At 38.7% G+C, this 13,120-nt stretch overlaps 1 protein-coding gene across 4 annotated transcripts in view; it reads right to left on the bottom strand.

Annotated features, from left to right (window-relative positions):
* The window catches only part of CERK (ceramide kinase), a 74,813-nt gene that overhangs the window by 26,398 nt on the left and 35,295 nt on the right, over window positions 1–13,120 (bottom strand). For 3 of the 4 annotated variants that reach the window (XM_084640365.1, XM_084640363.1, XM_084640362.1), the window contains exon 6: window positions 6,475–6,620. The exons of the other annotated variant lie outside the window; for it this stretch is intronic. In XM_084640365.1, coding sequence (XP_084496491.1) covers window positions 6,475–6,620 — 146 coding nt within the window. The remainder of the gene's footprint in view (window positions 1–6,474; window positions 6,621–13,120) is intronic. 4 annotated transcript variants of the gene reach the window in all.

Below are 13,120 nucleotides of genomic sequence, written 5' to 3'. Positions count from 1 at the left end.
CACAGCGAGTCCTCTCTAGTTCATGAGAAAAAGATTTACCACTCTGAGGTGAAGAGAAGCCACAGGATAACACTGCATTAAACAGAATACAATACAACTAAAGTAAGAAGCTTACCATTTTCCCTTTCATGCACCTACACAAGTGTTTTAAGACAGATAGTGCACAGGCACCACACACCTTTTTAAATTACTCTTCAATCTAGTGAGTTGACAAGGGAGATTGGATACATTCTTGGAAACCGTTCTCTGTTGGCATAGAAGAACTCATACTACTTCTCTCTGAACATAGTAAGACACCAAAGTAGTGTTATATTTGCTTTCTTCCAGTCCATTTGATGACACTGACAGAAAGCAATCCAGTGTTTCAAGAGACGTTTTACAGACAGGTGGATCCACTGTTACTGCATTGCAATATAAAAGTCTTTTGTCAAGTTGTTACTAGTGCTGGAACACTCCTAAGACAGTGAAATAGGGTATGTCTAACAGAAGGAGGGAAGGTATTCTGAGCCAGAAGGATTCTCTGGATTTGTAAGAGGTAGTTGAATGGAGAAGAAAATGGAAGAAAGTGCATTGGCAGAAGCAGGATACCCCAAAAGGAGAAAGTCAGTAAGGAAAATGTAATAGGAAGCATGCTGAGGTGTACAATAAAGCTGGGGATAGTGTAAGAGAGGAAACTAACAAAGCAAGAGAGAAGAGTAGTCCGAGAAGCCTGTCTGAAAAAAAGTGCTTACCCTGGTAGTACTAAGGTCAAAGGTACAGCTACCATCGCCAAATAGGGCTCTCCCTATTTTACTTCTAATGAATCTGAACTGGTCTCAAACTATCTTTACCTAGAACTAGTATTCAGTTTTATATATTGATTTAAAACATGAAATATGACCCACATAAGAAGCATAATTCTACCTTAGTTGACCTTCATACTAGCAGAGTCATCACTTTTTTTTCCCTCCAGGGAGGTTATCAAATAGCTTTTTCCTTCCTTGCTTCATTGGTTCTCACTTACACTATCCCCAGTTTTCTTGAACATTTTACCCTGCTTCCTATTACATTTTCCCTACTGACTTCCTTCTTAAGGGTATCCTGCTATCACCACAGCACTTTCTTCAGTTTTCTGTGCACACACAGGGGCATGTTCTGTCTAGATGAAAAAAAAAAGTGTGGTCACAAGGCAGAAGAAAGATGAGTGATGGGCAAAGATATAGGTGAATGAAGTTATGAGGAGTTTTGATGACAAGAAACTTGAATTTGATGTGAAAGAAAAAACTGTTTCAAAAGCAACACACGTTTAAGTTGGAATGGGACATTTTAAATGTAAGCTGTGTGAAGGAAGGAAGGGAAAATGAAAGGTTTGTAAGTAGTGTGAACACTTAGTTTAACGCTGTGTTTGCTGGAAACTAAGAACAAAAGCTTCAACTAGAATAATGGTTCCTGCTACAAACGCATCATCTTACTTTTATCTGCTCTTAAATGGTTTGTTTAAACTCTGGGGTATATTCTGAATTTCCAACAAAACTTTAATTGCACACTCTCTCTTACTATTAGGGGGTGTCAAGCGATTAAAAAATTAATTGGGATTAATCGCGCTGTTAAACAATAATAGAATACAATTTATTTAAATATTTTTGGCTGTTTTCTACATTTTCAAATATATTGATTTCAATTACAGCACACAATACAAAGTGTATAGTGCTCACTTTATATTTATTTTTATTAAATATTGGCACTGTAAAAACAAAATAGTATTTTTCAAGTCACCTAATACAAGTACTCTACTGCAATCTCTTTATCATGAAAGTTGAACTTACAAATGTAGAATTATGTGCAAAAAAAAAAACTGCGTTCAAAAATAAAATAAACGTAAAACTTTACAGCATACAAGTCCACTCAGTCCTACTTCTTGTTCAGCCAATCGTTCGGACAAACAAGTTTGTTTACATTTGCAGGAGATAAAGCTGCCCACTTCTTGTTTACAATGTCACCTAAAAGTGAGAACAGGTGTTTGCATGGCATTGTTGTAACTGGTGTCACAAGATATTTATGTGCCAAATGCACTGAAGATTCATATGTCCCTTCATGCTTCAACCACCATTCTAGGGGACGTGTCCATGCTGATGACGGGTTCTGTTCGATAATGATCCAAAGCAGCGTGGACCGAAGCATGTTCATTTTCATCATCTAAGTCAGATGCCACCAGCAGAAGGTTGATTTTCTTTTTTGGTGGTTCGGTTCTATAGTTTCCGCATCGGAGTGTTGCTTTTTTAGACTTCTGAAATCATGCTCCACACCTCATCCTTCTCAGATTTTGGAAGGCACTTCAGATTCTTAAACCTCGAGTCGAATGCTGTAGCAAAATCTCACATTGGTACCTTCTTTGGGTTTTGTCAAATCTGCAGTGAAAGTGTTCTTAAAAACAAACACGTGCTGGGTCATCATCAGAGACTGCTATAACATGAAATATATGGCAGAATGTGGGTAAAATAGAGCAGGAGACATACAATTTCCCCCCAACGAGTTCAGTCTCAAATTTAGTTAACGCACTATTTTTTTAACGAGCGCCATCAGCATGGAAGCACGTCCCTCTGGCGTGGTGGCCAAAGCATGAAGGAGCATACAAATGTTTACCATATCTGGTACATAAATACCTTGCAATGCTGGCTACAAAAGTGCCATGCAAACATCTGTTCTCAATTTCAGGTGACATTGTAAATAAGAAGTGGGCAGCATTATCTCCTGTAAATGTAAACAAACTTGTTTGTCTTAGCTGAAGGAGGAGGACTGAATGGACTCATAAGCTCTAAAGTTTTACATTGTTTTGTTTTTGAGTGCAGTCATGTAACAAAAAAAAAATCTACATTTGTAAATTGCACTTTCACAATAAAGAGATTGCACTGCAGTACTTATATGAGGTGAGCTGAAAAATACCATTTCTTGTTTATCATCCTTACAGTACAAGTATTAGTAATAAAAAATATAAAGTGAGCACTGTACACTTTGTATTCTGTGTTGTAAGTGAAATCAATATATTTGAAAATGTAGAAAACCATCAAAAATGTAATAAATTTCAATTGGTATTCTCTATTGTTTAACAGTGCAATTAAAACTGTGATTAATAGCTACTAATTTTTTAATTGCAATTAATTTTTTGAGTTAATTGCGTGAGTTAACGGCGATTAATCGACAGCCCTACTTACTATTAATTGGAAAGCTGGCATAGCATGACAGACTATATTGTAAAATTTCCCTTTTGTCCCACAATACAATACACTATACACAAGTTAATACACTAACACAACAGTTTCCAAACTTTTTCATGCCGCAGTCCCCTTGGGGCTCACCTCCAAACACAACCTTCCTGGAACAGAGTATTCAGGTTGGCTTTTCACAGATGAATGCTCCATCTTAGCAGTCTACTTTGAAAACTATGGGGGGTGACCAGGCCCAGATTAATCAATGTGCACTCAGTGCACTTGCACAGTGCCTCCATATCAGCCCCCCGCTGTGCAACAACCAGATCCAAAATAAAGGAATGGCCAACTGTGGTCTACAGGCCACATCCAGCCCACCAGAATATTTCATTTGGCCTGCTGCCCAATGTACAGGAAGGGGTTGGGGAGTGGAAATTTCCTCTTTCCCCCGATCTCGCCACATCACTCCTGCATCCTCCACGTGGAGCTTGTGACATGCTGCAGGCCACAGAAGGCATGTTGCTGCAGAGACAAAGCTCTATTCCTCCAATTGTAGATGGCGTTGAATAGCTGCCCCCAAACCTATTTGCTTAGAACTTCGTTGCATTTTTTCCCACCCTTCCCAGTCTTATGATCCCACAAAAAGTATCAGATGCTAGACAGTATGCCTTTGCCTGCCACTTTTAAGATTTTAATTCTCCCCTCACTTGCCCCCAAAACACCCACTAAGATAATTAAATTGAGAACTGTTGAGTATAAAAGTTCAATACTTGTCTACTAATATGTAAAAGGAAAAATGAATAGCTATATGCACTCTGTAAATGACAGATTACAGAAACAGATTTCCATTTGCAATATGACAATGTATAATATTTTTGTAGCCATAGTTCTGTCCCATCAGTGAAAGACAACACTACAGAAACTCTAACCTAACAGACATTGCACTCAGGTGAGCACCAGGACTACCGCTGTGAGTGGGTTCACCAGGAATTAGGGGAGAATTCTTGCAACTTTTCCTCAAGTATGTCACTGACTGATTCACATGTGGCCATCTGGTGCCTATGATTTAAGAGGACCTGAAACCGAGCCTTAAGATTTGTACAGTGCACAGATCTATATAAATTACTGAAAATATTAATGTATACACTATATGTATGTATCCCTTTACCAATTTCCCATCTTTATTTAGGAATAAAACATTAAGAAAAGACTCCCTGCCTTTCCCCCTATTTCCAACATTAAAAAACCAAAACAAAAAAACCACATACTTTACCAATACTTATTATATATAAAGGATTTATATTTTAAATTTGTTCTCCAGAAGAGTGTGTAACATAATTTAGAGGTTAACTTCCTTAAACATGTTCATTAAATATATTTTTCAAAATCACTATTCAGATCCAAAAGTAAAATTATGACTATATTAAGAGAATGTGTTTAATATAAAACCTTGCAAAATACAGGACAAGGATACAATGTAAATTCACATACAGCAAATGGCTGTACAGTGGACAAAATGAAAGCAAAAAGCAAACAACTCACATTTATAACAAATAGACTATAAAGGATTGTACAAGAAAAGAACTTAAGTTTAATACTGTTTTAACATCAGCGAAGATTGTTTTAAAAACAGACAGGAAAAACGATAACCCCAAATATGTACATTTAACAAATGTCAGATGGTGACAAATTGGTACGCTACAAAAGCAAAAGCATTTCAACTCCATTTTAACCTATTCCTCCCCACAAAAGTATAATTATGCCATAACCTAAACATTAGAGTTATGCTTTTTACCAGTACCTTCTTTAGATCACTAACACCATAAACAGACGAAAGTTTTCAGATGAGCATGTGTCAAACCCAGAATACTTTACTCAGACAAAAAAAATCTTTACTGAAGTCAATGGAAATTTTGCCCAAGCAAAGAGTTAAGGAGTGAGAAAGCAATTCAGATTTTGTTCCCATAAGTTTAATTGAGTTGCAAATGGATACAAGTGTGTCTCTTCATTAGTATTAATAGGAGGAACACATGAAAATCTCTCCACAGAGTGATTTATATAAAGCTCCTCAGATATACAGTACCTTTGTTTTACTCACTACACTATAAGACTAAATGAACAGGCGTGAGAGTTGGGTAAATAACAATTAAAATAGTAAATGAGGAAATTTAATATTTATGTTCACTAAAAATACTAAATTTCAGAATTTTTCATTATTTACCATCAGCACACTCAGTGTTTTGTTGCTTATCACGACTAACTTCAAATTTTAGTAATTTACTCAAAGGCAGTCATGTGATTGTCAACACAGGATAATTCTGTGCCTTACCTGAACAATTGTATGCCCATACTCATCTGTAGTTCTGGAGATACCCCTGAGTATTATTAATTCCAGTATTGGAAGAGGAAGCCCTCCCTCCAGCCCAGAGCCATTTTGAATGGAACCTTAGGGATCTCTTTTTTTGGCTCTATGGGTCATTAATTTTCAAGTGCCAAAGATGCTCTTTGGATTAGTTTTGGCAGTTAAATCTACTTTGTCAAAGGACTTCACTTAGGGAAAAGTTTTGAACAATGATGCTCACTAGCAGTGGTCATAATTAGCCTGAAAAGGGTGGCTATCATAGTGAATTGGAATGGACCAGCACCTCACTGAGATATTGAAGGAAGCTAGCAGCAGGGCTTCTGCAGGCATTATGACTACAGAGCAAGAAGAAGAACATAATATGCACCCCTATCTGGATCCTGTGGACTGGCTCTCCGATGGTTCTACGCTTCTTGTGACAGAAGCATTGAGATAGAAGGAGAGGCTGTGGTTTCTATCCCACAAAACGGATTTCAACACTTGCATAGTTAGCCAGTGATGAAAACAGAGAGAATATTGGGCTCCTTTCGCTGTACAGAATAAAGTGTTTAGCCTCTATTCAGTGGGTTTCAACTGATAATGCTTTCAGTGAGTGTTTGTTAGTGCGAATTTATAATTTTCCCTCACCATTCCTTTTTTTATAACATTTGTATTAGCATATGTAAGCCCCAGAACACTAAACAAGAAAGCAGTTCTTAGGCGCTACAATAATAATTTTATCAGATACTTTAATTTTTGCTTCCTCCCCCTCATGTAAATTCCCTCTCCCACAAACAAGACATTGCAGCCATCACTATTTATGCTGGCTCACCAATAGCTTTATGGAGCATTACTGTTCATATTTAATTCTACAGGCAGGCCTGACTACAGAAAGTTACTACATTAATAAATAACGTAAACTGAAAGTTAACCCTTTTTCATTCTTACCAGCAGGGATTATGCCAATCCTTATATTGCACTGGACTAATGGTGCTTTGGGATTATTTTGATCTATGCCAGAATCCTTCTGTATTCTTCCAATTAGACCATGCATCACTTCACTGAACATTCCGTCCCCACCAACACAAACAATACTGCCAGAAAACACAAGTTAGAATGCATGCTAACAGTCAAAAAACACATTAAATGTTCCAATTAGCACAAACGCCACTTACAGTCATCATTTTGTTCTCCCTATTCTCCTTTATGATTTATAAAAAAGGGACACAGTCAACTTAAAACATTATATTTAAAACAAACAAACAAATAAAACAAGATAGCTGCAGGAACTACAGGAGTCCCCCTGCCTCATTTTGTAACTTTACAACAATTTTCTCCTGTGTTTTTAAAATGTGCTTTTTCTTTCCCCTGTTGCTTTGTGAACAGACACAAACATTAGTGGAAACTAACTATACAAGTAAAACACTGAAACAGACTGTACACAAAAAGCCCTCAAATACAAAATTAAACAAAGTAAAAATTCCTCCCCTCTTATTTATAAACATACCAATTAAAAAAATTTGTAAGTTAACATATGTAGTTTCAGAAAGAAGTACGATATTTGTATTCCTTTAATATGCAATTCCATTTAATCTGTTTTTTCTATTAATTTTAAATCAACTGCTACATCACACACAATTACTATCAAAAGACATACTTTGAATCCTGAACTGAACATTTATACATTTAAAAACCATGTAAGTTTATAAAATGGTAGACAATTGGAGCCTCAAGTCTCAAAAGTACAAAGGCTTACATATTAGCTAAAGTGACTTATCCTTCTTAACGTGGCTGAATCCTGAAATCTTAAATTGTCTTGTTACACAAAAGCATAAAAGAGTTGGATAGATCAAGATGACAATTCTACAATCTGACAACAAATAGTTTTAAATGTCTTCAGAAGCAAGAGTTTGTTTCGCAAAATTAATCCAGTTTAGCTAAAGTAGCAACTATAGTTAAAGCTCAGGACGGACAGACTCAAAGTCTGTAGCCAAGAGTAACACCAGAAACAAAGTATTACATGATGGTAAATAATATCTGGTCTGTGCATAAATATTAACAAAATGCACCCCCTTAAAAATCTTAAAGGGGCACAGAGCTATAATTAAAAAAAAAAAATCTTCCAATGAGATGCACTATGAGAATGAGCCTAGTCAAACCTTCAGAAAATTGCATATTAAATCCCTAACATACACATACAAGCAGTAGAAAGTTATATATGAAAACAATTGGATTAGTACAATTACTCTCTAATTTGTTCAGTGTGTACTCTAACTTGCAGAACCTATTTCTATTTTGCACCCATTTCTCATGCAGAATACTCCTATTGCATATTCTGCACCATCTGTATGAAACAGACCAGTATGGGGAATAGGCACTCACAGTACAGATCAGAATAGAATTTGTTCTCACCATCATTCTCAACATACAGACCATTATGCTAATACACTTTTTCATGCTATTTGTTGATCATTTAAGCATTTAAATTCTGTCATCACTGAACTGCTGCACTTTCAAAACTGATCGAACTCTTGGCACAGAGTAGAAAAATAAGCAGTTAAGGGAAACTCCTGCATATAGACAATCCACAAGTGATATTTATCCTTTGAGAGAACCCTATTTTTGCTCCAGTACTGGAGTCACAGTCCTATAAATATATGTTAGCTTCTGCTCAATACTTGCTCTCTATGCCAAATACCTTGTTTTAAAAGAAAGATACAGTTTCTCAGTTGTATATTATTGAGCTACATTCTACCTCAAAAGAAAAGGCAGCTGCCAGTTTCTCACCTCCTTAAGTATATTCTATACCCAATCAGACCCTTGACATATTCCTGCCTCAACTCTAGATTGGATCTATGGCACTGTGAAGGCAAGGAATTGGTTTGGAATTAATGTAGGACTGAAATAACGATAATCTTATCCCGCTCTCAACTAACAGTAAGTACAAATTCAATATTGCCAGGACAAAACAGATGCCTCTCTCTTCTGAGGATAATCCCCATTGCCAATAACAGAGACCAAGAAATTCATGGTATATTACTTTGACTCAAACTGGAAGTGAATACCAGAATATCAACATGCAAAAAATGGTGCTTTAGTGAAGAGTTTTCATACCTCCAGAGCTATTGCTCATTTTAATTAAATTCTTATGAACTGTCATCCTGGGGCCTGGCTATTATGGAGATATCTGGTAGCAGTGACAATTTTTATGCTGAAGTATCTAATGAGTAGGTAATAGACATAGACAGGTTTGAAAGGTTTTTTCTAACTGGAGAAAATGTGAAATAGCTAAACAAATATTTGTGGCAGTCATGTATGCAGTGGGAACCAGAAAGGGTCAGAGGTGCAGTCAGCTTGATAACTGTCACTATTTCTTCTAAAGATCAGACCTTCACTGTACCTGAATTATCTACTGAATTACTGTAAGACAACTATTTTTGCCTTTTTTTTTGGTGTTGTTTCTTTTAGACAGTTCAGATTTTTCTCTCAGCCAGATCAAAGAAGTTCCAATTAAAAATCTAATGTTCTATCAACTTAGAGAGATCAAATGAGATATTCAGGAATAATAAAGACTACACACAGGGATATCTGGCTTTTTCTTAAGGAAGACTTTGAACAAAATACTGGGAGTGATTTTCTAGGAGGATAGGTCTTGCGCTGCATTAAGAGCTACTATATTTGGTCACTGCCACACCCTCCCAGAAAACATGAGGGAGAAAACTCATTGTGAGGATTGTTGGGTACAACATATACTAGACTACATTTTCAGAGGGTCAGTTTCCCTTTCTACAGGTGTGTAGATTTATCGCCACAACTGGCTTACAAACATGAAAACAGCACTTCAACCCACCTGTAAATTCACCCCTTTATTTTGGAGGTAAGGTAGCCATTCAGTCCATAGCTAAGGCTGAAGCTAGTTTTAAGGTACAAAACCTATTTTCAAATATCCACTCCATAACTTCTCCAAAACACACAATTTCCCTAAACTTAACATTCCTCATTTTATTGTAGAGTAGAATTTTTCTGGGAAGTCAGAAAAGGAGTTTAAAAATTTGTGGTGTTGAAATTTTTTTCCTGTTGCCATCGTAAAAATTATTCAGTATTTTGGTTCATCTCTCCAAAATGGCTTTTCCGAGAACTCACGGGTTTTGTTTTATTTTTCTGGGCTTCCTCAAGAGAAATATATTAGTATTCTGATGGAGTGATGACTGGTGGTAGTAGTAGTAGAAGAGTTTAAAAATATACAGTGCTTGTGATAGGATGCATATAGTTCACACTAACATTGAAGTGGAAGAGAGGGACAGGAGAAGCAGAGTCTTTTATCCATGTTAAACTTTACAGGGGAAATTTTCAAAAGAGCCTAAGGGATTGAGGATTTGTATTCTAAACTATCCTCCTTAATGCTTTCCTTTTCTAGATATAGAACTTAAATACTAAAAATTTGTGACATAACTACTTTTGGCTAAAAGATATGTTCTTTAGTACTGGAAATCAAAATCCAGTCCAATGATTGGCATACCAATATGGCAGTGATGGAAAGGATCTCCAATCATAATAAAAATGATAAGTTCATTGATATATGGGTAGACTCTATAGAAACAGTGGAATGCGTTGGTAGGCCATGTTATGACTCCTCCTTCCCTCTCCCTTTCTTCTCTAGATTGTTTCTTTCCCTCAGTCACCTCTATTTTTATTACCTTTACCAATCTAACTTTTACACACAAAATTAAATACAAACGATAGAAGTCTGATCCTCTGTATGCTAACTTTCACCATAGTGTTTGGGTCATTTTAAATTATAATGCTTTACATAAATATTCAATTAAAATGGGGGGAAAAAAGACCAGAAATGGTTACTTACTGTAACTGTGGTTCTCTGAGATGTGATGCAGACATATATTCCACTTAGGTGTGTGCGCACCCAGTGTGTCAGAGCCCGAGCCTTTTGCCTAGCAGTACCTGTAAAGGGGCGGTGCTCGTGCCTCGGAGCTGTGGCCCCTCCTCTGGCTATGTGAGGCAGCGCTGCCCCGATTCCCCCCTCCACCCGCTCAATTCCTTTCCACTGACAACCCATGAGAGGAGATTCCAAGGTAGAGGGGATGGAGAGTGGGTCAGGAAATACATGTCAAAGAACCAGTTACAGTAAGTAACCAACCATTTCTTCTTCTTCAAGTAGATGCAGATGAATATTCCACTTAGGTCACTCGCGAATAGTACACCAAACCAGAGGCGGGACTCGAAGTCTGCTGCAATAGGGATTACGGAACTGCCCTTCCAAGACATGCATCCAGTCTGGAAGTTGCAGTAATAGCATAATGATCCATAAATGTATGTATCGACAACCACGTGGCTTCCCTGCAAACGTCCAGTACGGAAATGTCACGATCAACATCACTTGTGGCTTCGTAGAGTGAGCCCGTATCTGCTGAAGACGTGCAGTGAAAAGTATTTCATATGCAGCCTTGATACAGGATGTTATCCATCTAGAGATGGTCTGTGCAGAGATTGCTTGTCCCTTCATGTGGTCCGAACAGGCAAGGTAAAACATGCAACAGTTTAGTCCTGTCTATACATAGGGATTGGATATATTGGAATTAGAAAAGGTTCAGAAAAGGGCAACTAAAATAATTAGGGGTATGGAACAGCTTCCGTATGAGGAGAGATTGAAAAGACTGGGACTTTTCAGCTTGGAAAAGAGACGGCTAAGGGGAGATATGATTGAGGTCTATAAAATCATGACCGGTGTACAGAAGGAAGTGTTGTTTACTACTTCTCATAACACAAGAACTAGGGGTCACCAAATGAAATTAATAGTCAGCAGGTTTAAAACAAATAAAGGAAGTATTTCTTCAAACAACACACAGTCAACCTGTGAAACTCCTTGCCAGAGGATGTTGTGAAGGCCAAGACCATAACAGGGTTCAAAAAAGAACTAGATAAATTCATGGAGGATAGGCCCATCAATGACTATGAAACAGGATGCGCAGGAATGGTGTCCCTAGCCTCTATTTCCCAGAAGCTGGGAATGAGCGACCAGAAATGGATCACTTGATGATTACCTGTTCTGTTCATTCCCTCTGGGGCACCTGGCACTGGCCACTGTTGGAAGACAGGATACTGGGCTAGATGGACCTTTGGTCTGACCCAGTAGGGCCATTCTTATGTCTATATAAAAGGCTAGACATTGCCTGTTATCAAGTATGGAGGTGTTGATCTTCTGGGGGAAGAGTGCAGCTTAGGGAAAAACACTGGTAAATACGCAGCCTAATTCAGATAAAACAGAAACCACCTTGGATAAAAACATTGGGTGTGGGTCACAGCGTTACCTTGTTCTTGGAGAACTGTGTGAAAAGCAACTCAGCCACCACGGCCTGCAACTCGCACACCCTTCTTGCCAAAAGGATGGCTATCAGGAACGTGGTTTTCTGAGACAGGATAGGATACAATGGACTTGAACAGAGGGCCCATCAGAGCAACCAGAACCATGTTTAGATCCCACAATGGACGGGTTCTCAGACCAGAGGATGCAAGTGGACAAGCCCCTTCAGAAATCTTGTCACTATGGTATTAGAAAAAAACCTGACTTCCCTTGAATTGGGGGATAGAATACTGATATTGCTGCCAAACGCGCTCTCAGTGAACTGAGCACAAGTCCAGATTTCTGAAGATGTAACAAATATCACAAGATGTACTGGGTGGAGGCCTCTGTCAGGTGGGTCCCATGGGCCACACTGAGAACCTGTTCCATTTCACTAAGTAGGCCATCCTAGTGGAGGACTTCCCATTGTTGAGTAGCACTTGTTGGACAGGTTCCAAGCACTATTCTTCCTCCTTTACCCATGCAACAGCCATACCATGAGGTGCAGGGAGCTGACTGCAGGATGGAGGGTGTGGCTCTGGTTCTAAGTGAACAGGTCAGGATGGAGAGGAAACAATATGAGACATTTTCTTGGAGGAACTCTACATGGATGCGCAGTGAAAAAGGTTCTTGTACACCTTAAAAATCCTTTGGAGCAGAAGAAGATGAACCAAGCAGCTCAGCATCATCCAGCAATGAGGACTAAGGGAGGAAGGACTCAACCTCCATGGGGAGGAAGACCTCTAATGCCCAGGCTTGCGGTTGATCCAAAGCCATTACTGTCAACCTGGTGGGTGACTGGCTTTGAATGGGATGAAGAATGGGATCTCCATGAACAAGTAGCATCCCACTGAGTTCAAGGCCACTGAAACGGGTAGGGCATTGGTGGCCAATAGGGGGCTGAGACAGGGACCTCCACCATGGCCAGAGCACACACGCCAACCCTGGAAGCCGTACTGGTCCACTGGCAGCCCCCAGAGTTAATCAGGTGACAGGGAGTGGGAGGATGATGACTCCGACTCTGAATCGGAGCCTCAGGATCTCAGCAACATTGGTGGAGTGAGACCAAAGGGAGCCAATCGGCAGTCTGATTCATCCATCACCTAGAAAGTGGCAGAAATTAGCACTCCTGATGTGGCAGTACCAAGCATGCTGATGGCACAGGTAGTGTTGGTCCAAACATAGGTGACAACTCCATGGGTGCTCCGGGGCTCAAGCACCCACAGAAAAAACAAT

This window comes from Lepidochelys olivacea, assembly GCF_965140295.1.
Source record: "Lepidochelys olivacea isolate rLepOli2 genome assembly, chromosome: 1".
NCBI classification, from domain to species: domain Eukaryota; kingdom Metazoa; phylum Chordata; order Testudines; family Cheloniidae; genus Lepidochelys; species Lepidochelys olivacea.
Note: the sequence above shows the minus strand (reverse complement) of the source record. Positions and strands in the feature narration are given on the sequence as shown.